This window comes from Chenopodium album, chromosome 23, assembly GCF_948465745.1.
Source record: "Chenopodium album chromosome 23, dcCheAlbu1.1, whole genome shotgun sequence".
NCBI lineage: Eukaryota > Viridiplantae > Streptophyta > Magnoliopsida > Caryophyllales > Amaranthaceae > Chenopodium > Chenopodium album.
Window position 1 is genome coordinate 36724405 of NC_137856.1, and position 25424 is coordinate 36749828.

General features: G+C 38.1%; 4 protein-coding genes and 1 pseudogene across 6 annotated transcripts; 3 read left to right on the forward strand and 2 right to left on the reverse strand.

Annotated features, from left to right (window-relative positions):
- The first annotated feature begins 974 nt into the window (after positions 1-974).
- Positions 975-5330, forward strand: LOC145608034 (NF-X1-type zinc finger protein NFXL1 pseudogene; annotated as a pseudogene). The gene is made up of 2 exons (XR_014105703.1): positions 975-1223; positions 1510-5330. The product of XR_014105703.1 is annotated as an NF-X1-type zinc finger protein NFXL1 pseudogene (transcript).
- Positions 5331-7799: 2469 nt separating this feature from the next.
- Positions 7800-12295, reverse strand: LOC145608707 (putative receptor-like protein kinase At5g24010). Its single transcript, XM_081664314.1, has 2 exons — positions 9524-12295; positions 7800-8281 (listed from the first exon to the last, which is right to left on the reverse strand). The coding sequence occupies exon 1, from the start codon at positions 12068-12070 to the stop codon at positions 9584-9586; it is 2487 nt and encodes an 828-aa protein (XP_081520440.1). The 5' UTR covers positions 12071-12295; the 3' UTR covers positions 7800-8281; positions 9524-9583.
- A 3218-nt stretch (positions 12296-15513) lies between these two features.
- On the forward strand, positions 15514-19493 carry LOC145608898 (uncharacterized). The gene is made up of 5 exons (XM_081664483.1): positions 15514-15750; positions 17265-17358; positions 18526-18599; positions 18673-18799; positions 18915-19493. The coding sequence occupies exons 2-5, from the start codon at positions 17344-17346 to the stop codon at positions 19185-19187; spliced, it is 489 nt and encodes a 162-aa protein (XP_081520609.1). The 5' UTR covers positions 15514-15750; positions 17265-17343; the 3' UTR covers positions 19188-19493.
- A 276-nt stretch (positions 19494-19769) lies between these two features.
- On the forward strand, positions 19770-24878 carry LOC145607693 (uncharacterized). 2 transcript variants are annotated; one of them, XM_081663285.1, is made up of 7 exons: positions 19770-20274; positions 20779-21005; positions 21935-22045; positions 22453-22608; positions 22859-23100; positions 23500-23863; positions 24211-24878. In XM_081663285.1, exons 1-6 carry the CDS (start codon positions 19967-19969, stop codon positions 23821-23823), a joined length of 1368 nt encoding a protein of 455 aa, XP_081519411.1. In that variant the 5' UTR covers positions 19770-19966; the 3' UTR covers positions 23824-23863; positions 24211-24878. The 2 variants fall into 2 exon arrangements, with proteins under 2 accessions (XP_081519411.1, XP_081519410.1); XM_081663284.1 differs by lacking the exon at positions 24211-24878 and having other exon boundaries at positions 19771-20274; positions 23500-24001.
- On the reverse strand, positions 24030-24880 carry LOC145607695 (germin-like protein subfamily 2 member 4). Its single transcript, XM_081663286.1, has 2 exons — positions 24769-24880; positions 24030-24669 (listed from the first exon to the last, which is right to left on the reverse strand). Exons 1-2 carry the CDS (start codon positions 24878-24880, stop codon positions 24128-24130), a joined length of 654 nt encoding a protein of 217 aa, XP_081519412.1. The 3' UTR covers positions 24030-24127.
- Positions 24881-25424: the final 544 nt, after the last annotated feature.

Here is a 25424-nt window from a genome sequence, read left to right on the forward strand (position 1 = left end):
CAACGGAATATTTATTGCATGGGTTTATGCATATATAGTATATGAAAATTATATCTTCTCAAAACAACACGTACTCACATACACAAGCCATCAGTACACACCTTATGTATGTTTGTAAACTTGCATATTTTGCATTTCATAATTCATAATTTTCCACATACATCATTTAATGCACTTGAAATAGGTTTACCAAACATATAACCCTAAAGCTGGTTGAGCAACATGAATCCCTAATCCCTATATGTCCTAAATCCTTGAAATATAATGGAGATTAAGAAGCCACCAACAGATTATTCATTGCACCGATGCACACAACATATGAAAAATTTATATTGTCAAAACAACACATAACATACGTAGACCATCATCATACACCTTTTGTTCATTTGTATACTTGTATCTTTTGCATCTCACAATTCATTATTTAATGCAACCAAATAGGTTTACCCAACATGTATCCCTAAAGCTTATTAGTAAAATGAATGTAAACTAGCTCCGAACCCTTGGAATGTGATGGACATCATGAAGCCATCAACAAAATATGCATTACACTAATACATACATAGTATATGCAGAATCTATCTTGTCAGATCAACACTTAACATACACAGGATGTCTACACACATCCTTTATTCGCCTGAATAGCCGCATTATCTGTTTTAAACATGTGTTGCAGTATATACATTGTCGATACACCAAATCAAAACATTACATAGACACAACCCATCATCACACATAATCGCTTGCATCATTTATTCGGTTTTTCAAATGCCCATTAATATCGCGCACACCCCTTCTTCCATGAACACCACAACAAAAGGTGGGATGGGATAGAGAACATGATCATAGTCCTAGGATAAAAATGCACCTTAAAAATATGGATAGCCCAACACAATATGGGCTCAACATAAGTCGGTTTAATTGAATATCTTATTGTATAAAATTCTACACGAGTCGTATTTTGCGACCCCTTCTCTTGGCCTACAAGAATCCTTATTCATCTCTCTTTCCTTTCGCTTGGTCTCCAAGTATTGATTTTTCTGGTTTACCGTATAAATTCAGCGCACCCCATTTCTCTCTCTCAGAAGATCTCCGTGAACTTCTCCTACCCAAGTCTCTTCAATCACAAGAGAGAGAGAGAGAGAGAGAAAAGAGAAATTTCAAGGGACAAATTCGAATATTCGATTGTTAATTTTTTTAAATTTTCCCAAATTTTATCCCAGGTTAGTATTCTTTGTTCATGCTGATTTCTGCTTATATTCTATGTGAATTCGTTATTTTTTTTTTGTTGGTTTGTTGATTGAATTTTTCTGGGAACTTTGCACTTTCTTGTGATTTTATTTATTTATATATATTTTGCTATTTCAATATTGGGCAATAGGGTTGCTAGATAATCGGAAAGTTACCATAATTGTTTAAAATTGTTATATATAATGTGGGGTTTGTTATATTGTTGTAACAAATGTATGAATTTCTGGGTAATTGATTAATTGTATGGAATTATTTCAGGGGTTGAAGAAGAAACTTAAAAGTTAGATTCGAGGGTTGTTTTTTTGTGTGGATTTTGTACATACCGAATTTGATTTGAAGGGTAATTTTTGTTAGTGAGTGAGGAGTGTTTGATTTTGGGGATTGTTGTTGGAATTATGAGTTTTCAAGCTCAGAATGATCGTAGAGATCGTACAAGGTCTTCTGGGCAAAATGGTCGCCAGCAGGCCCAGACTCAGCAGTGGGTCGCAAGAGCTCCTGGGATCTTGAGCTCCCCGCCGTCGAATTTTAATGTGTTTGCCGGTCGAAACGCTGGCAATGTCTTTAATGTGTATGCCGGTCAAAACGATGGCAATGTGTATGCCGGTCGAAACGATGGCAATGTCTTTGAGCGGCAGGGGCAAGTGGATAGTAGAGAGAGGCAGGGGCAAATGGATAGTAGAGAGAGGCAGGGGCAAACAGATAACAGAGAGAGGCAGGGGCAAATGAATGGTAGAGGGGGACGAGGATTTAGGGGTGGTGGTGGTGGGGGTCGTAGTTATATGGGACGACCACATTATCTAAGAAGAGAGCGAAATGAGCCAAGGGAGGGTGTGGGAGAGAAAGGAGGAACAGCTAACAAGGATAAAAGTAGTCAGAAGAAATGGGCAGGAAATGTTGTGGATTCGGATTTACCTCAGTTGGTGCAAGAAATTCAGGAGAAGTTAAGTAAGGGGATTGTGGAATGTATGATTTGTTATGATATGGTGAGGAGGAATGCTCCTGTCTGGTCTTGCTCGAGTTGCTACTCTATTTTCCATTTGAATTGTATTAAGAAATGGGCTCGTGCACCTACTTCTGCTGATACATCTGCTGAGAAGCTTCAGGGATATAATTGGCGGTGTCCTGGATGTCAGGCATTGCAGCTAACATCATCTAAGGATATTCGTTATATTTGCTTCTGTGGGAAGAGACATGATCCTCCATCTGATTTATACTTGATACCGCACTCTTGCGGTGAGCCTTGTGGAAAATCACTGGAGAAGGAACTTCCTAGAGCTGAATTAAGCAAGGAGGATATGTGTCCCCATCTTTGTGTGTTGCAGTGCCATCCTGGTCCTTGTCCACCTTGCAAGGCTTTTGCTCCTCCTCGGCCTTGTCCTTGTGGTAAGAAAGTAATTACAACGAGATGCTCTGAACGGAAATCTGTTTATACTTGTGGTGAGGTATGCAATAAGATTCTTGAATGTGGGCGTCATCACTGCGATCAAATTTGTCATGTGGGTCTGTGTGAGCCTTGCCAGGTTCCCATAGATTCCTCTTGCTTCTGTAAGAAGAAGTCTGAGGTGGTTATTTGTGGAGAATTGTCACTGAAGGGAGAGATAAGGCCTGATGATGGTCTTTACTCTTGTAGTTCTACATGTGGAAAGAAGTTGAAATGTGGAAACCATGTTTGTGCTGAAATATGTCACCCAGGCCCATGTGGGGAGTGTGAATTCTTGCCTGGCAAAGTAAAGACCTGCTATTGTGGCAAGACAAACCTTAGGGTTCAGCGAAAGAGCTGTCTGGACCCAATTTCTACATGTTCAGGTACTTGTGGCAAGCTTCTTCCTTGTAATAAACATTACTGTAAGGATAAGTGTCATGCTGGAAATTGTCCTCCTTGCTCTGAGCTAGTCACTCAGAAATGCCGTTGTGGTTCAACTTCTCGAACTGTGGAATGCTATAAGACCACCCTTGCCAGTGAGAAATTTGTCTGTGATCGGCAATGTGGGCGTAAGAAGAATTGTGGAAGGCATCGTTGTAGCGAGCGCTGCTGCCCCCTTTCTGATTCTAGAAACACTGTATCTGGTGATTGGAACCCACATTTTTGCTCCATGCCTTGTGGAAAGAAGTTGAAATGTGGGCAGCATTCTTGTGAAGCCTTCTGTCACTGTGGTCATTGTCCTCCCTGCATGGAAACTATTTTTACTGACCTTACATGTGCATGTGGAAGGACTTCAATCCCGCCACCCCTACCTTGTGGGACCCCTCCTCCCTCATGCCAATATGCATGTTCAGTTCCCCAGTCTTGTGGCCACCAATCTACTCACAGCTGCCATTTTGGTGACTGCCCTCCTTGTTCAGTTCCCATAGCAAAGGAATGTGTTGGTGGACATGTGGTTCTTCGCAACATTCCTTGTGGGTCAAAGGACATAACTTGTAACAAACTTTGTGGAAAGACGAGGCGATGTGGACTGCATTCTTGTTCCAGGAGTTGCCACCCGGCACCATGTGATCCATCTTGTGGACCGTCAGATCCTGCCGTAAAGGGTTCTTGTGGACAAGTATGCGGTGCTCCGAGGAGAGACTGTAGACACACTTGTCAAGCTCTCTGCCACCCTACAACTCCTTGTCCTGAGTCAAGATGTGAATTTCCTGTAACAATCACATGCTCTTGTGGCAGAATTACTGCAACAGTGCCTTGTGATGCTGGGGGAAGCAATTTAGGCTTTAGTGCTGTGAATGTGCTTGAAGCTTCTACTCTCCAGAAGCTGCCAGCACCACTTCAGCCGTTGGAAGCTAATGAGAAAAGAGTTCCGCTTGGACAGAGGAAGCTCATGTGTGACGATGAATGTGCCAAGCTTGAGAGGAAGCGTGTTCTTGCAGATGCTTTTGATATTTCTCAGCCTAGTCTGGATGCTCTTCATTTTGGTGAGAATGCAGCTGTTTCACAAGTGGTTTCAGAATTACTTCGCCGTGATCCAAAATGGGTACTTGCAGTGGAGGAGAGATGCAAACACCTGGTACTTGGTAAAGGCAAAGGATGTAGTGGTAGCAATATTAAAGTTCATGTCTTTTGTCCAATGCTGAAGGAGAAGCGAGATGCAATCCGGTTAATAGCGGAGAGATGGAAACTCTCAATCAATGCTGCTGGTTGGGAGCCTAGGCGTTTCATAGTGGTTCATGCCACTGCTAAATCCAAAGCTCCAGCTCGTATTATTGGGCCCAAGGGTTCAGCTGTAGTGAGTGCCCACCACCCACCTGTTTTTGACCCTTTGGTGGATATGGATCCTAGGCATGTTGTCGCACTGCTTGACCTCCCAAGCGATGCAGACATCAGCACATTGGTTCTGCGGTTTGGTGGTGAGTGTGAACTGGTGTGGTTGAATGACAAGAATGCTCTTGCTGTTTTCAGTGATCCTGCTCGTGCAGCAACTGCTATGAGAAGGTTAGATAATGGATCTGTTTATCAAGGGGCTGCTGTTGTTCAACATATTGGTGCTGGAGGTGCTGGAGCCACTGCAGCATCTGCTTGGGGAGGGGTGGCAGCTTCTTCTGCTCTGAAGGGTAATCCTTGGAAAAAAGCTGCTGTAAAGGAAACTAATAGCTGGGTTGAAGATTCATGGGGTGAGGAGGACTGGTCCGGTGGCAGTGTTTCTGCTGATGTGGGACCCTCTACATCATCTAAAGGTCGTGAGGCCCCAGTTACCTCGACAACAAACCGATGGACAGTTCTGAATCCCGATTCTTCTTTGAGTTCAATAGAGTCATCAGCAAGAGCCTTGGACTTTGCCAAAAGAACTGCAGCTGCTGAACCCACTTCTGAGAGGGAAATGAAGAGTGTGCCATCAAGCAGTTCAACTGTGCAGCTTATGGGCACTCCTGATGACAATGCAGAAGTTGCAGACGACTGGGAAAAGGTTTATGAGTGATTCAATGTACTTTATTCTGTTAGTAGCCTAGGGCTGGTATTCTCACATTCACTTGTTTTTGAAGAGATCATGAGATTGTGAAAACAGGCCTATTTTGGCCACAAAGTGCAGTTTGCCTTTTTTTGACTGTAATTTGCCTTCTTAAAGTAATGTGCTGTATTTTCCTGATCTTCCTCTTGTTAAGAGCGTTTTTTAGTTACAAAGTGCAGTATGCAGTATTTTGACTGCAATTTGCCTTCTTAAAGTACTATGCTGTATCTTCTTGTTCTTCTCTTGTTTAGAGCGTTTTGATCAGAAGAATGAACCATATTTCTTCAGGAGACGAAGATCAAGATTAGACTTCCAACCAGAGAAACAGTGGGTAAACGTATGGGAGAAATGTGTGTTAAAAAGAATGAACCATTACTCTAATCTCATCCCCAGATTCTGCTGTTTTTCAACTGTTATTTGCTTTGCATCCCATTAGTGGCTTGTGCATGCTGACAGTACGATTTTTAGCCATTATGCACTTGTTATTATATCATAAGCAGGCTACTGATGCATGTACAAAGCCAAGTTCATCATATCCTGGTTCTGGATCAGTACCTCTCTCTAATAAAAAGTTGTAATTGCACTACTGAAGCAGGTTCATCTATAATCCATTGTTTAAGGATTGAGTTATGTCATACTCATGACTTTGTAAATGAATAGAAAATAGTTATTTATCCACACGGTTTATAGTGTAGACCGCAAAAGTACTCCATTTAAGTTGAAGATGCTCTTCTTATCATTAAAAAGGTAAATATCTGTCATAAGATCTAACTTATCTAAATTTTATTAGGAAAAGCAAGCTGGCTGAGGCTGCCAAAGCACTGAAAGTGAATGCGGGAAGCCAGGAACAGCACCTGATGCTGACCTTGGTACAGTCATGAGCAAGTAGCCGAAGCAGGTATTGAACCTTAATTCTGTAATTGCATCTTGCTGTGCACCTGACCACCTGTTATAGAGTTAGTCCTGGATGTAGGTTATCTGGAAATTCTCAATACCCAGGAAACTCATGTTTCAAAGACCTGTTATATGCTAAAACTAGTTCAGCAGCACATTTCATTAGATCCATCAAACGGAGATCTAATTTAAAGCATTTGGAATTTGTAAAGCTTGGGCTCTTTATGGGATCATCAAATTCAGCCTTAGAAAGATCCTCCAGTTTAGTCCAATTAGATCAGACTTTAAAAATTGTGGAAAGATCCAATGGGTTTAAAACTAAGATCGTCATAGATGATTAAATATTTTCCCATCCATCCAGAATACGGGTGCAGAAAATTGACCAAGTAGCAGGGTCTAAAGGAGTTGCAATTTCTATATATTGTCGGAATATTTGGGGATTAAGACCATTCTAATTCTCTTTTTCGCCAGAGGCTCAAATAGTAGTGTTTTTCACCTGCTAGGCTGGAGCTAAAGGGGGGAATGTCCTCAAAAGTAGCTTGGTGCAAAAATGCTGTGAAGGTGCGTGTCATTAATTGTTTTGGGAGATATTGATGATATTTCTGTGGCAAATATGGAACACCCGAAACTCTTGGGTGTTTGAGAAAAGGAGGATAGAACCAGACTTAGTATGTGCAAAGGCTCTGAGATTTTTCGATGAAGTGAAGCAGCTTGTGCTCATGAAGAGTGCCAGAAGCCACTACCGAGTAGCTGTTTGGAAGCCACCTAAGTACCTAATGCAGGCTGGTATAAGCTCAACTTGGATGCTACAATTATGGGTGACAGAGTTGGCTTGGGCATGGTGGTAAGAGATAGGGAGGGCGATGTTCTCATGGCCATAGGCTGAGGATTAGTGGCGAAAGTGGCTGTAGCACAATCTGATGCAGCAGCTATTTTGTGCGGTCTGAGGTATTTATTTGAAGGGCAGGTTCACAAAGATTGAGGTGGAAACAGATTGCCTCCATCTCATTGCATCGAAGGAGAATGCTAATTTACAAATATCATTTACTAAGATTTGAGTTTCTGACTTATCTATGGATTTGTAATTATGTTAGGAGATGCTGTAACAAGGTGTCTCACTACATAGCCAGAGCCTCAATTTTAATTCCTGGCTTTTTTGTTACTATACACCCTCATCTTGCCCCGCAATCCAATGCAGAAAAGAAAAAAGAACTTGTTGAATGAGATGATATCCATATTGTTTCCTAATTCTTTTTTCGATCCCACCTCAATCCAATATTGTAGAGATTGTTGGCTTTGCTGCATCCTTGATTAGGTGCTGAAACTTCTGTTAACTTATCTTGCTGTTATGTTTTGTTGATTATTTATGCTAGTTAGTTTAATCTCTTGTGCCTGTTTTTGGATAGGTTCCTGTTTTTTCTTCTTTGTATGAACAAGAAGAAATTTTACATTTCTTGAATCCTTGCTGTGGCATTAATGTTCCAATTCCTGTTCCTCTTCCCTTTTTTTTGTTTTTTTTTTTGTTTACCGGTAGCAAGGCATCTGCAGGCCTCCTAAGCTGGAGATCTTTTGAAATTCAGGAAAAGCTGGAGTTTAGTTTGATAGTTTGTAATATATCATTGCCATCTGGTTTTCTAGAACTGCTCTGAAGTACAGAATGATGTAAGAAGAGAATAAGTTATCATCGGCTGATTGCAACAATGAACGTATTTATGTATGAGCAATTTCTATTGCATATCTGCTTTTGAATTCGCAGATGTTTATTAGTACAAACTACAAAGATGGACATCCAGACAGTACTTATAGTATCTTAACTTGTGGATATAAACCTTAATCTGTGACAAGAGGAACAAATTATGTACTATTGCCTTGCAATTTACAAAGAATCAAAATTTTAACCACCTAACTAGATGAATTGGAACATGTTTAATGCCTGAATCATATTACACTTTCACTTTCGTACTATAAATATTCCCTATAACAAGCCAACCAGCATTGCAGTGTCATGGACTTTGGAATGAGGAACTCCTTACACAAGCTCATTACCATTACTATCTACCAAACGGATTATAGGTAACTGCAATCTTGTCCTCCAAATTTTAGTCTGATGTACACATCTAAGAATTCTGTTACTCGATCAAATATGAGACCTCGTCTTGGCATGACCTACGCTGCATCTCGCCATCTTCTATAATCTATTATAGTAACAAGCACAAGATGTCAGAATTAACTAACCAAAAGAAGTGACGAAGAGAATGACTCTCAAAACCGAATGCAATATAACAGTAATCATAATGCTATCAGTGATTATCTTTATAGCCAATGGTTCTGTCCAACCAATCTGACATTAAAAAAATTATATGCTATCACTGGAGTACAAGAAACTTCAGAGAATATCCTTAAATGTTTAACCAAAACAAGAAGTGGTATAAATTCTGAATCCTGGCAAAGCAATGAAGCTCAGTTTTGTTAGCAAAGGCAAATGAAGTGATTTTAAGGAATATATGCTCTACAAAACAGATAGCAATCAACTGAGTTTATCAACAAGGTCACTTAGTTTTTCCATTTTAAATGCATGTACTGAAGACCGTCTAAAGAATACGAACTTCCATCTTCCTCCCTTTACAATAAAGCAGACCTAATTGGCAAACAACAGCAGCCAAGGACTTCCACAGAACTTGCAGTTGGTTTCCCAACTTTACATTCAATTGAAGAGTATTATTACTCTACAAATGAAATGCTGCAACAGAGCCAACTTATTAATGTGGGGAATAAGACTCAATAGCAGCAAAAGACAAGCTCACCCATCATAGTTAAACTCCCAACCCAATCATCTTCAGACCAAAACTAGACTAGTTATTATTATGCGACCTCATGAGTTTTACAATACTCAGTTGCAAGCAGTAGATACAAGAGCTACTATAGTGATGAGCAACCACATACAAGTGCTTTACTCAACAGCTCATGTGGGTGGAATGCCTCGCTTGTTAATAGTGGTTTTGCAACTTGTGTTATAGAGCAAATGGCATGATAAATGAAAAGTAGATACAAAGGGACCACCATTTACTACAGCTACAATGCAATATGTAACACTATGCAGCATATTGTGAAGCTGTAGTGAATACCCACACAATATTCAACAATACTGAATTACTAACTCACTAATCAGCTTCTTAATATGTGGGAAAAATTGTTAAAACGGTTTTTTTGTTTAGAATTGGAGGGCGTATGATTTTCCCTTGTAGCTAATGACCTTGACATAAATGTCCTGAGAATAGATTTGTGAGTTAAAGCACACTGCAGATAGAATCCACAATACCACACACTTACAGGTAAGTCAACACTAGTATGCACTCATGAAGCAACTATGACCAAATAATACAATTATGAACCCCAAAATAAATTTCAAAGAATGGTATGAAATTTTAGATGATTACCGATAATATACAATGCTGAAAAACATTTACAAGCTAGAACTTGCTGGACCACAGTGTAGACTATCTGCCTTCATTGGTCACCAACTGAGAGAAAACGTCACTAGTAGACTTGCCTAAATTCTCATCACTTGTATCACCAACAGGAATAACATTGCTAGGACCACGAGGAACAATTCTAGTTACAGAAATCTCTGAAGTAAATGTGTCACTAGTATCGTCTGTCTCTGTAGTAGGTTGACCCTCTTGAAGTTGCAATGCATACTCCAAGTTCCACAGAACATCTCCCATAGTTGGCCTATCAGCACCATATTCAGCTAAACATTTTTGTGCTGTATCACCAAATTTCTTAAGTGAGCTTGGTTTTATCTGATCCTTGAGATGGGGATCAACGATTTCATCTATAAGCCCTTGCTTTTGAAATTCTAATGCCCATTCAGCTAGATTTACTTGTTCCCTTGTTAGCTGGGGATCTACTGCAGGTCTAGCACAAAGAACTTCGAGCAACACGACACCAAAGGAATAAACATCTGATTTATCAGTGAGCTGCTGTCTTCTAAAATATTCTGGATCTAGATAACCAAAGCTTCCTTTTACACCCGTGCTTACATGGGTCTGATCAAGATGTGGGCCAGACCTTGAAAGCCCGAAATCAGCCACTTTGGCAACATAACTTTCATCAAGTAAAATGTTTGTAGATTTGACATCTCTATGAATGATCCCCTGAGCAAAACCAGTATGAAGGTAGTGAAGACCTCTAGCAGCACCAATGCAAATGTCAAGCCTCTGCTTCCAAGACAATGGAGGTAATTTACCACCATATAGATGCTTCTTCAGTGGTCCTTTCTCCACGTACTCATATGCTAGGATCATTTCTGATTGCTCTTCACAGTAGCCAACCATTGAAACAAGGTGGCGATGTCTGATTTTTGATAAAACTGATATTTCTGATTGAAATTCTGGAAGACCCTGCCTGGACCCCGGCATGGCTCGTTTCACAGCAACTTTTGTACCATCTCTAAGTACCCCTTTGAACACCATTCCAAATCCGCCAGTACCAATTATCAAAGTACGGTCAAAATTGTTGGTCGCAAATTGTATTTCCTCAAAAGGGATTTTCAATCCATTCCTGTGTGGAGAGGTACTACTTTCTGTAACTCTACTATACACGCTTCCTCCAGGTACACGCAAGGTAGTCCAACCTAAACTTTCTGATGCAGGTTTTTTTTCCCTCCTGCGTCTTAGTGTAAGCAAAACAGCAACCAACACAAGGCTCAAAACAACAAAACCTCCAAGGACACAACCCAAAATGACCCACATATGATTTTTCTTAGATCCGGCTTCAGTAACCTTGCTGTTCACTACCTTCATGATCTCAACTCCGTTCAAGATAGCATTCTTTTTCATAGAAGTACTCAACGAAGATGGACCAACACTAACTTGAATAGGCCCTGAATGGTCCATTCGCACAACGTAATCAAGATAATAAGGAGATGCAAGCGTATGGAATGTAAGGGCCGACAAATCAAGGTCTTTATATGCCATCATCCCATTGATAAACACATTGAAATAAAGCTGATTAAGCCCAATACTCACGATATCGCAAAAATGCAGCCTCACAAGATACATTACATGATCAATCACAGGAAAATTCCAGGTTATGTTGAAATCAGAAAGGCCTGACATATTATTCTGATTCATCTCCTGTGCAGTCATATACACATTACCTGGTGCAACCTCCTCACTAGCACCACTAAGCTTATAATTAGGAGCATGATTTGTGCTTACTTTTCTAGCAGCTGATTGTAAAACCAGATAATCATCATCTGGAATCCAATTCCTCCAAAGGGTATCATTAAAAGGGGTTAATTTCAAACCACCCACATTAATTCTAAAAACAGGCTCTAAAATTTGGGAAGACATGTTTTTATACTCCTTTGTACCATAATTTTCTAAAGACATCACCCCAAAATCAAGAATTAAGTTATCAGGAGCAGAAATCAGCTCAATAGCATTAACAAACCCGAACCCGGTTTCGCCACCATCAGGAGTAAACACAATTTCAAGCTTATCAGAATCCACCCTCAATATAAACTCCCTCAAAAAATACTTAGAAGCTCTAAAACCATGAAATAAAGAATACCCATTTGCAGAAACACTAAAAATTGCAGAACTTAGATTATAATTCTGAGAATTGAAAGGCGAAAAATGAAGACGTACCAAATGAATACCCCTTGATCTGATGCTGAATTCATATGTAGCAGTTGACCCACCTATGAACACCCTAGCTGTGTTGTAAATTGGAGGTGAATCTGGTGATGGTTTTGGGTTAGAAATTGAAATTGGTGATGATTTAGAAGAAGAATCAACTTTAAGAAATCTGGGTTTTGTTAAATCTCCAATAAAAACACGATTTTCAATTGTAAATTTTGAGCTTGAACCACAGTTTATGAGGTAATTATCAGGTGGATTAAAGTCAGCAGCAGAAAAAGAGGTCATTAAACAGAAAATTAGCAAAGAAAAGAGGAAATTATTCATCTCGGTATCCATATTTTAGCTAGATTTCACTGAAAAATTGTGTTATTTAGCTTAATTTCATATCATTATAGCAAATTATGAGTACTGTTTGAGTGAGTGTGATGTAAATCATTGAGCTTTAGAATAAAACTGAGGAATTTTTTATATTAGACAAAAAAGAAGAATTTGGACCGTTGGTGTATCTAGTATTGAGTTCACATGGATGATGAAAATTGTTTTATGCAACATTTTGGAAGACGCGTGTTTTATGGCGGGCCCAAAATACCACTTTGTCAAAATTTCACATCTCCATTTTCATATGAATGAAATTTCTTGCACTCTTTAGCAGATTGACTTAAGGGTTTGGATTATCTGTCACTAGAATAGTCAGATTCTGACCCGAATTGTTAAATTCGACTGTTTTGAACCGTTTTGAAAAGGAATAGAACTATTTAAAATCCGTTTTTTGGAAATCGAAAATTGACCTGGCCCAATTTTTTCCAACCCGGAACTAAATTGAACCGAATTTGTGCGAACCGTTACTAACCCGACCCGATATCAAGCCAAACCATTACAACCCGAAACTGAAAACAACCAAAACCGTTTACGTCTAAACCCAATAGTAACCCGACCCATTTTAAACCGAAAACTGTTAAAACCCGGCAAAAATCCGATAAACCTAAATCATTCCAACCCGTAACCCGTTGTAACCGAACCATTTATAATCCGTAACCCGTTGTGACCGAACCGTGTACGACCCGTAACCCGTTGAGACCAAACCGTTTAAAACCAGTAACCTGTCATGACTGAGTCATTTACAACCTGTAACCCAATATGTTTATGATCTAATCCGTTTCAATCCACTACTCGATAAACCTAACTTATTTATGACTTAACTTGATTATAACATGACCTGTTCCTACCCATTATCTGATTAACTCGATTCGATAATCATCCTACTTAATTTTAACCCGATATGATTTGAACTGAAACCTGCTTCAAATTGGGTAAACTCGTTTTCAAACCAACCAAGTTCAATCTAAACCGATTATAACCTGAAACGATAACGATTGGACCCAATTTTACCCGATATGTTTTGAACCGAAACCCATTTCGAACCAACCCAGTTTAACCCAAACTGATTATGACCCGAACCAATTACGACCCGTCCTGATTAAGACTCGAACTGTTTTTAACCGAAATCCACTTTAAACGGGCTAAACCCGTTTTTAAACCGACCCGCTTCAACCCAAATTGATTATGACTCGAACCGACTAGAACCCGACCCGATAAGGACCCGATCCGAATAAAAACTGCAATTAAAAAAACCAAACCGAACTGACGTGATAATTTTCAAAACCGACCAAAATCAACCCGCTAGTTATTTCAACCCGTGATAACCCGACCCGTTATAACCCGAAACTGATAAACCCAACCCAAACCCGAATTGTTTAACCGAATTGACACCCCTATCTGTCACAGATTATGTTACTTATGTGCACATAACCCGAATACGATGTAAACCACTAATGGTGATGTAATTGATCTTCGATGATGTATGGATAGGTTTAGGGCCTGTTCTCTTACGTTAAAATTCAGTTCAATTCAGTTCAGCTTAGTTTAGTTCAGTTCAGTTCGGCTCAGGTCAGGTCCGATCATTTCAATTCAGCTCCTAATTTCCTTTTCTTATAAAATATTCATTTCAATTCATTTCAGTTCAGTTCAGTTCAGTTCAGTTCAGCTGAGTTTAGTCAATGAGAACAGACCCTTAGGCTATGATCTTGTTTTTCGAACTTATTTTTCAGGATGTAATTTCAGTTCAGTTCAGTTCAATGTAGTTTAGCTCAGCTAAGGTCTATTCAATTAAAGTTAATTAGTTCAATTCATCTTATGTAAGTATAAAACAACAAGATTTAAGCTTAGCTTGTATCGTTTTAGTTTAACTTTAGTTGTATATGGTACGTTCTATTTACCTTAAATTATAGCCAAAGTTGAATAAGATTGTTTAATTTTTAATAAATGGTGAGCTAAAAAAAATATATATTCTTTTCCTATAATGTGATAGGCAATGGGTAATCCATTTTGGTAGCTAAAAAGCCTAAAGTAGTGATCACAGGCAATAGTTCCACCATGAAGTAGCAATACCATAAAGTGCAGAATCTCATTGAACTTGGGATAAGCTTTTGCTGACTTTCTTTGGATGCTAATGAGAATAATGACAACTATGAATTAGTTGGTATGCACTTTTTTTCAACTACTTTAAAGGAGTATTTGGTATGTGGGAATATGGGATGAGCCGGATGAACCGATGAAGGGGATGGGCATGGGCCAAGAATGTGGGATGCCATTAGAATTTGTAATTTTATTAAACAAACACTCATTTCCCGTGAATAAAAGCAAATAAATAAATAAAATTGGAAAAAGAATGGGTGGACAAATGTGATTTCAAGTTTAAGAGAAAAAGCCAGGGAGACAAAATTACTTTAACATAGAAAACGAGACATGTAAATTAGGAAATCTTAAATAAAAAATCAATAAAAGTGAATTGAGATTGGAAGTAGTTAAGTAGAGTAATACTTACATGCGAAATTTGTGAACAAACACCTTCTTATTAATCAATAATTACAAATTTTACAAGTTAATAATTTTTTATTTATTTATTGTTTTAAATCCAATCGACTTGGCTAGACTATCAAGCCTCAATTGTACCATTATGAACAAAAGGTTTTATTTTATTTTATTTATTTATTTATTTTTGTGTGTGTGTGAAGACAAATATTTTAATATTAAGCTCATGTTCTGCGATTGAAATTTAGTTTTCGTCTAAAATTGTGTTATTTATTTGAAAAAAAAAGTACTTGAACTTATACGAATTTAATTAATTTGTTTAAACTTATTGTCTTCACTTATTGAGCTTGTTATACTTAAAATAAATCAAAATAAACTACCCGAACATAACCTAACTCCTCCGCATGATAACTTAAAAAACCATTATGTACTTAATGGGCTTGACATTGGATTATGTTAGGCCATGCGACCAACTATTCATTTGAGCAAATCTAGACAAGAACTGTACTTAAAATCATGCTCGTGGAACAAATGTAATATAATGCTGCTATGTTGATCAATCTTAAAACCACAACTTAGGTTATTTTTGAGAGTGAGGGATAGCTCAAGTGGTTAGAGCTTCTCTCCTGATTGCAGAAGATACTGGGATCGATTCTCATCCCCGCCCTTATAGCTCTCTAAACACCAAAAACAACTTAGGTTATTTTTAGCTCACCTGATCTGACTTGACATCTAGATTTAACTAAACTTTGACCTGATAAATAAAACGCAAATTAACCATCTAATCTACAAAGTAATTATTTTTGAAGTATTTGCTGAATTGAACATACCCTTAGGCAGGCACGAGCTGTATCACGAACTTTTTCTTGTAAGGTCGTACCGGGCCTAATTTTCCCACCCCGTCGTGGATCAACCCAAACAATCACGAATCAGAATCACCCAGTGCCAAGCCTAAGTACTCGTATTACGGAGTACATGTCAAATTCCAAATTCAACTTTGAACCCAAAGTTTGAGACACAGACCGAGCGACACACGCAAAAATCGTCGGCGCTTCAAACCCTTGAATCATCGTACTCGGTCGGTTGATCCTTACCACCATCACATCGTTAGCTACAATCCATTAATCTGGAACTAATTTATCAAGGTATATTTGCTTTCTTCGTCTCATACTTCTTTAACTGAAATAGCGTTTTTTTTTGGCTTTTGTTGAATGAATTTAAGAATATATGTGATTTTTGCGTTGCCAGTTTTATGTTTAGATTCGTTTTTAATTTATAAGTATTGATTTTTTTTGTTTTTAGGGTTTTGTAATTTTTTAAATTGATTTTTTTTTTTTTTTGTTTTTTTGTTTTTTTGTTTTGGGTTTGTTGATTTTGTTGTATGCAATCATTCATATGTAATTGAATGAGTTATTCTTACAAAATTGACTTTACATATGTTAGTTTTTATGGGTATGGCAAAAGAACACATCTTGTCATCAAATAGCATTGGTAATTAGGTGTATGGTTGTAGTTTTTTTTTTCCTTGTAACTTTGTAAGTTTCAATTATGTTGAATGAACTATCACGAACTCACGTCACATTAAGTATTTGTTTGCTCGAACGTCGGATTAGAACTATAACATTTGTGTTAGATTTGGCATTTTATGGATGTGCCAACTCACAGGACTTCTTGTAAATAGCTAAATTAGTGGAAAGTCTTGTCCTTAATACTTGTAGTTACTTAAATGCTTTAGAAGTAGGCTTGGAGCAGGTTTGGTATTATGAGGAGTTGAAACAATTGGCATGACTTGTGTCGAGGTCGAGGTCGAGGTCAAGGTGAACATCCAAATAGTGATGGTGTGTTCTATGGATTTATGGATTAGGTTCAAAGGTAAAGACTGATATCTGAAATGGCAATGGGGTATAAGGATGTCTGTGGATTGGAAGTTGGGTGGTTATTTGGTTGGCGGAATTAAATTTAAGATTTTCTTTATTGTCCAAAATGGGCACTACCCAAGTGCTGAGTTCTTTCAATGACAAAAGCAAAGGATTAGAAGTCATATATATAATAAGAAATTCCATCTTCACCTAGGTTAGTGGAGTTGCTTACCTTGCACCATGAAGATTTAGTTAGACACTAGGACATTAGGCTTCTAGAGAATTTTGGGGATTTCTTGGGTATTGTTTGCATCCTACCAAACAACACCGGTGGTGTTGTGTTTAATACGAAGTATATGAATGTGATTCCTTGGATTTGTTGTCACTTGTCAGTTATCATAGGTGTTCTGCATATCTTCTCCAACTTCCCTTATGCTATTATCTAAGAGTTCATTCCTTTGCAATTTAAGTGCAGACTTATTTAATAGTTAACTATAGTTGTAGATTTGCAATAATGGGTGGAAAATAGGGTACTGTCAACTTGTGTGATTGAGTAAAAAAACGGAATTGTTTCGATGCAATGCATGGTATTTAGTAGTAAAACTGTTTCTGTTGACAGCTTCTTGTGAGAGTTTTAACAAGGATTGAATTACTTGATACATCAACTTACCTTTCAGTCTTTCACAACCATTTTTTTTTTTGTATTAAATTTAAATTGATATTTTCTTCATACAAAGTTAACTTATTTGAAGTAAACTCTTTTGTGAATTAATTAGGATTTTTGATATATGTGAATGCAGTTGAAGAGAGATTGTGATGCTCTGGTTCATATTAGCTGCTGACTTTGTGGGTACCATTGCTTGATTGGCATCAAATTCCATGTCCAAGATTATGGTAATGCATTATCATGTTGTAAATGCAAGATATCTTATAGCCTTGCCTATATGTGAATAGTTTGCATGCATATACCACACAACTCCTAGCTGTAAAGCTTAGTGGCCCCAAATCTTATAGAGAGTGGCTAATTGGACACTTTAAAACTGATGTGAGGTCGAATGCTGTTATTGATGCCAATGCACTTTTCTTGTTCCCTTTTTCGTGATCTAAAGACATGTACTCTGTTACTGTCTTCTTGTAAGAGAGTGTTTAATTTAGTAATTCTGTTGTAGAGCCTAGACACTTGAGAACCAACTGCTATTTTTCTATAAGTCATTTAAGAATTTCATATATTACCTCCATCCTTTGTTGTAGAGTCTAGACACTTGGGAACCTACTGCTGTTTCCCTATAAGTCACTTAAAAATTCCATATATTACCTCCATTCTTGAGGGAGTTATATTACTAACTTACTACTTTGATTAAGATTTTTATTTCTTGTATTAGGATAGTGATTGTCAACTGCCAAGAATGTAGCTACAGCAGATATTAATGAAACAGGGGAGCCTTTGTTTACAAACTTCGTAATTTTTTTCCCCTAAATATATCAAAATAGCAACTTAGATCGTTTGGGGGATGGAGAATTGGTGAGAGGTCATATTACGTTGTTATCAATACATTTAGTCAGCGTATTGGAGTATCATTTTATCAGCATGATATCTAATACATGTTTCAGATTCATTTGACTTTGGATTTAAAAATTGTCTTGATAGATAAAATGGTAAATAATACAAGTGTATATATAGTCAGCGTATTGGAGTATCATTTTTTTTTAAAAACCATCACTGCAAATATGGTTCGTTAGGTAATAGAGCCATACCCATACTCCAGTACTTGGAACTTGATGTGAAACTGTTATTAATGTCAATACATGTTATCAGGAATAAGTCTTTGGCGGGGTACATTTCATTTATTTTAATCTAAGTAAGATTTGGTGGTCCAATGTAGCTTAAATTTCTTGGACTGCTGCTTTTGAAGCGGTTCTGTTATATTTGATTGGATACATTGACAAATACTTGGCTCTCAAGTGCCTTTTTTGATTGTATACATTTACTTGGTTATAATGACCAAAGCATTATTCTGAAATCAATCTTCTTTGTAAAATTTTGGGTGTTTTTATGCACAGGATTTAAATGGTACGAGTAACGAGACGTCTGACAGAAGAATTTACGTTGGTAATATTGATCATAGAATTTCTGAGTAAGTATTATGCATCGAAGTTTGAAAGTTCCTTTCATTTTCTGCCCTTGTGACACGGTTTTTCTCAATGAAGGGCTACTCTGCTCAAGATGTTTTCTCCGTTTGGGAAGATAGAATCTGAGGACTTCTTGTTGCATACGCGGGGACCAAAACGAGGAGAACCACGTGGCTTTGCTTTTGTCCAGTATAGCACGAAAGAGGTAAGCTGCTTATATACTGAAGCCTGTCTTTGTAATTTCCTTTTCTAATTGTTGGTCTGCTAAGAAGATGAATCAAAAACAATTTCTTATGTTCTTCATTGAAGTGAGCATGCAGGAAGCTAGACTAGCCAAGGAGAAGATGCATGGGAGGTTGGCTTGTGGACGCCCTTTGGTTGTACGCCTTGCTAACGAGAAATCTGCTGCTGAATCGGTGGAAAGTTCATCTAAGGTTGCTGGAGTTGTGAGCAGATCAACCCATTCAGGCAGTTCTTCTGGACAAATGAGTCGAAGTGCAAAAATTGCCGCAATAAAGAATAAGTTGAAGGTGCTGGAAGACGATGGCGGTAAAGCAAAAAAGCAGAAGCAGGTTGAGCACTATTCATCCTAGCTCTTTAACAATCTATAACGTGCCGCAATGATTCATGAGTTAAAGCGATGATAGCACATTTGCGCCTGTGTGCTCTGTTGGTTACTATAACAGCCTGACTGTTTCTGCACCTTGCTGTTTCTCTGTAAATTAGGAGTAAGTTATAGAAATTGTTTTGGTAGATTATTACTTGCATTTGTTTGTCGAGCTAATGAATTATGCAACATATAGCTGCCAGAGGGAAGAGATTTTCTAATGTTAGAAATCAGCTGTCATGAAAGTTATGCTACAGATATGAAATTTTGAAGCTTCCAAAAGATCACGACTCCTTGAGATTGTTACGGAGTAGAATATTGACCACTAGAGGCGATTGATATGAATAATACAAGTAATTAAGTAGACGACCAATTCAAAATGAGCTAGTTTTTCTGTTTTCTCAGCTTCTGCGATTTCCTTAGAATCAAGAGATCTGTTTAACAAGCCATATCATGAGCTGGTAAATATAGTCGCTTAATTTGTTTGGCTTTGCGATTCAATATACACATATTTACATAAACCATAAGCATCTCACTAAATCACTAATACCTTAATGTTTACATAATTTGCTTGAATGTTACCATAGCCCTTAGTGTTTCAACGCGCTTGTCATTTACGAAAATACACATCAGTTACGTAAATAGTGCAAAAAGTCAAAGTAGAGCACTTGAAAATACGGGAATCAGGAGTTCCAATCTCTTTGCCAAGCTGTAGACTAGACTACCACTCTTCCACCGCCACTCTCTGCCGACCTTCCGCCGGCAATGCCGTTACCTTTCCCATCGGCGGTACGTTTACCGCCGCAGAAATCACACTACTTATCGCCGGCGGCGAGTTTCCGGCATCAAAATCCACACTTACAGAGCTACTCGTCGACATCAAACTCCGAATTCCTCGGCAATAACCTCATTCTCAATCATCACAAGCTAAGATTCCCAGCAGTTTCGAAGAAATTTAGGTCGGTCAAACCGTTGACCACTGTGAAATCGTCGTTGTCGTCGCCGATCATATCTCCGACCGATTCATGGGGCACCTGGACTGCTCTCTTCGCCTCCGCCGCTTTCGGTCTCTGGTTTGTTTTCTCTCTTTCCTAATTTGGTGCTGTATATTTGAGTTTTTCTAATTGTAGATTGAATTCTATTTTTTCTTTGATTGTGAAATCAGATTTTGTGCTTAGTAGTATGGAGAAGTATGATAGTGTGATATTACTGAATTTCAAATATTTAGGTTAAGTTTGCGAAAGTTGATATTACATATGTTGAAGGAAAAATTCAAGTTTATCTCTGAGATAAACATGGTAATATATGTTGAAGTAGGTGTTTCTATAACTTCCAAAATCCTAACCATAAAATGTGCAATAGTGAGAAAAATTGGAACATCCAGCATCCCAACATAAGTATTTGTCAAAAAGGTGTGGTGGTCATTTTAATCAGGAAAAGTTGTACACGAAATGAGTAATTTCCATCTGAGCAGTGTCTCGGCGATGGGTGCCATTGGAAATCTTGAGTAGAGTATTGAGTATATTTGTTGTTAGTGTTGATGATACATTTGCGGTATTGTTAATTTATGGTTGCAGGTCAGAGAAGACTAAGATAGGGAGTGCCCTGAGTGGTCCGTTAGTTGCTACACTAGTTGGGCTTGCAGCAAGTAACTTGGGGATTATTGCTTCTGAAGCAAAAGCATATTCAGTCGTCATGGAGTTTCTGCTTCCTTTGGCTGTCCCGTTGCTGTTATATAGAGCAGATATACGTAGTGTGATCAAATCAACCGGGAAATTGCTCTTGGCATTCTTGATTGGATCAGGTAGCATTCTTTAGATCATGTATTTAATGTGTAATAGCAATCCAATATATGTGGATCCTTGACATTTAGTTGGTCTTTTTATGATGTAGACTATGTAGTCATGTTCAGATTTTGAAATGTTCAGTCAGTCCCGTAGTAAAGTGGGGCATTTGGCACCCCTGAACCTTAAGCACACCCTTTTTGTACAACCACTTCAGGACCCAGTAGTCAGGTGGTCTACTGGTTGCCTGAAATTTGTTAATTGGTGCTAAATTTCTTTGAATGGACATGTCTGCTTCTATCAACGAACTCTTCTGGCTAAATGCGAATGCATTGCAGCTAAAAATTGAGATGTCCAGGAATGAGGACATGTTAGAAGCTCTTAGAAGAGCAAAGACAAAAAATTGAGATGGACATGGTAGAAGCTCTTAGAAGAGCAAAGACAAAAAGTTAATGGGAGATGGAACTAGGTTGCTGCATCCAGAAGGATGCTGCAGTAAGTAATAAGTTTGAGAATGCTGTCAACATATAATGAAATGTTCCTTTCACAAGTTAGTATATTACTACTTCATGGCTATTTATGTTTTATTATTGGGCCGAGTTGATTTCATACAGAGAAGTAGTTTAAGTAAGACTTTTCATGAACATCTCCTTCCAACATGAGTTCAAGATCTTGGAAAAGAGGATAATCACGGATTTAATTCTCCACAATTTTCCTTTAATGGCATGCACTGGTGCATTCAGACAAATGATTAGATATTTAGAAACCACCAAGAGTTAGAATATGTTATCTTTTTATCCAATTGCTGTGGAGTTTTCTTATAATTATGTATTTATGTGTTTGTCTTCTTTTTCTTATAGATTATACTTCTTATTAGTAATCAGTAGTTGGATATTGTTTTTTATTTATTTATTTATTTTTATTATGCTAATTGTTTCCTTATCTGTAGTTGCCACCACTGTTGGAACTGTTGTAGCATTCTTTTTGGTGCCAATGCGGTCACTTGGTGGAGATGCATGGAAGATAGCTGCTGCTCTCATGGGTAGACATATTGGCGGAGGTAATGTACTTGCTACTTTACTGGTGTTTTGTTGCTGTTTCTTTGATATATGTTTGTTAGCTTGGACAAGTTCCACTTGCAAATGATGTGTTGGTATACTTTGTATCATTCAACTAAGGGCTTACTATTCCTCGTACTTTAGTGCTGAGTTTTTTGGTTGGATTAAAAGGCTTACATGATCTGCACAAGTAAACTGGTTTTATCTTTCGAAGACTGAAATTTTATATTTCTCAATGTTCATTTAACTTTTCTTGTTCGTTACAGTCAGTTTTCTGGATAGTTTGCATTCTTCACCTTTCTATCATGAGTTTCTTCTTGTGAAAATAATGTAATTAATTAATTTGGCAGATTTTTTGTCTAAAAGCTGAGAATTTTAGTTCAAATAACCTTGTTTGTAATGGGTGCAGCTGTCAATTATGTTGCCATTGCGGAAGCTTTGGAGATCTCTCCATCAGTGCTAACTGCTGGACTAGCCGCAGATAATGTTCTATGTGCAGTATATTTTGCCACACTGTTTGCAATAGCATCCAGAGTGCCTCCAGAAGCTGAAACATCAACTGGTGGTATGTTTTATAACATCTACCATTTTTTCTCAATAAAATTGAGATGCTTTTATTGTGGACCTTGTGATGCTCTTCATTTCTTCCTTTATGAGGTTATAAATTAATATTTTTCAGTTATGGTTTTCCTTTCATTTTCTTGAATGAGGGCAGAGCAGCATCTTATTTCTTATATATATTGCTGTCTTGAAGATCATTATAATGTATAGTTGCTACCAAAACTTTCCTTTTAAGCGAGTTTCTCTCTGAACAGATAGCGTGACGGACATGAGCTCTGGCTCTGGTGACAAGCTCCCTGTTTTACAGTCTGCAATTGCCATAGCAGTGTCTTTTCTAATATGCAAAGCTGGAAGTTTTCTTACCAAATATTACGGAATTCAGGGTGGTATGCTTCCTGCAATAACGGCAATTGTGGTCCTCTTGGCAACTGTGTTCCCAAAACAATTTAATCAGTTAGCGCCTTCTGGGGAAGTTATGGCTGTGGTTTTGATGCAGGTACTATGTTTCTGATTTTATTGAATATGTTGAATGTGATACTGTTTTCTTCATGTATGCTCTTTCTGGGACCTCCAAAACGTAGCCATCCTGGACTTTGAAGAAAGAAAGTGCTAGTACCTTAGCAACATATTATACCCATGTTGGTTATGTAGTGTAGTACTGAGTCTTTCTGCCTGTGATTTCTGTTTTTCATGCTAGCTCTTCTGTGATTTGACTAGGCAGTAGGCACCATGTTGAGGTACCTGTTCTCCTCAATTACCTAATTAATTAATAAAAGAACACCTTGAATGAAATATCTGTCCTAGGATGGTAAAGGTTTTGGTCCAACACTTCTGATGCTCACTGATTCCAGTTATTCATCTACTGACATCTATTTTGTCATTGTTTTTGACACAGGTATTCTTCACTGTGGTGGGGGCGAGTGGGAACGTTTGGAGTGTCATTAACACTGCACCAAGTATATTCCTGTTTTGCCTTGTCCAAATTTCTGTCCATCTTGGTCTGATTCTTGGATTGGGCAAACTTTTTGGCTTTGACCTGAAGCTATTGCTAATAGCTTCAAATGCCAATGTTGGGGGTCCTACGACAGCCTGTGGAATGGCAACTGCAAAAGGGTGGCATTCCATGGTAGTTCCTGGTATTCTTGCTGGAATTTTCGGTATTTCCATAGCAACTTTCCTTGGTTACGGATTTGGTACTATGGTTCTCCGACTCATGTGAACAAGTTCCGCAGATTCTCGGTCAGATATAATTGGTGGTTGTAAGTCTTGCAACTTTTATTTTGTATAGCGAACAAGTACCTCAGCAGAATGCAGTCAGCTAGAGTTTTGCTTTTAGAAAATCTTAAGGACGTACAAGAAATAATACTCCACCTCCAATAATTTTCTTTGTCAGATAACATAGAATAATATCAAGCAGAATTACTCTGTTATTACACACCAATGATGAACAATAGTCTAAACAATGGAAAACTTAAGGCACAATCACAGAAAAATGAAAGATATCTTATCGCAATTCTAAACAATTATTGAGTAAGGCCAGCTCTGATCATCTCAACTTCATGTTCGTCAATGTTAAATGTCTGAGCTAACACATCTTTGGGCACAGGATCTTTAGAAGTAAAGAGAGCAGCTGCAAACTGCTGAGTGCCTGGTAGCTGGCTGTTGAAGGCAGCTAAAACAGCGGTTGGATATTTGGACGTATTTTTCTGGAAGTGAGCCAAGCCTCTTGGGAATACAAATACTTCACCAGCCTTAACAATCTTGGAAACAAGCTTATTGTTGGTAGTAATGAAACCAACGTACAGTTCACCCTGAAGAATGTAGATCATCTCAGTGGCACGAGGATGTATATGAGGTGGGTTTAGACCGTAGGGAGCAAAGTCAACTCGAGCCATTGACACTCCCAAGGTGTTGAGGCCGGGGATGTCCATAACATTTGCCCCAGTGACTTTTGAACCAAGGATGTTGTTGGCGATCTGGCCCGGTTTAGAAATTCCAGTGAAGAAGAAGTCTTCTGCAGTTATCATGCTAATATTTTTGCAAGGGAACCCATTCACCATAATTCCTGTAAAGTTGACAAGAATGGGTTGACATAAGTGAGAGACTGAGAGTACTTAAAAATGAGTTGACATAGAAATGTGCAAACTTTTCACTTGGAATGTACCTGATGTAGGATCGGCAACACAAACATCTTGAAGCATGTCAGGATCATTTGCAAAGGCCCCAATTGTATTTGCCAGCAGCACCACCAAGACGACTGTGGTAACACCGGCCATTTCGAAGTTCAAGAGTAATTAACTACCGTTCAACGTTGCAATAAGCTACCAGTCTACTATGCGCAAGCAAGAGTACAAGAACTAGTATGCTAAAGTATTGTAGGCTTGAGAACAAAGATAACAGTCATCATGCTATATATAATATCAGTCTGTTGAAGAGGCCGTCGCATTAAAATTGACTTAATAGGTAATGCAAGGAACATGCCTTCTTAGGCTTGACTACTTCAACAAAATGGCATTGTAATTCATTTCATCAAAGCATCACTCCGAAACTCCGGCTCTTCAGCATAAATAAAAACTTAATTTTTTTTGTTAAATATAATTACTAACAACTTGTACTACTATGTATTTCTTCAAAAAAAAAAATAAAAAAAATAAAAAAAAAATAAAATAAAATAAAATAAATAAAAAAATTGTACTACCTGTGTATATGAGCTGACCTAATTACTTGCAATTTTATAAATTTCAATTAACAACTTGCATTTTAAGTTTAACTCGGTCTGGGTTGGTTGACCTGATTTTAGCCAAGTAGGAGTTTAAAATG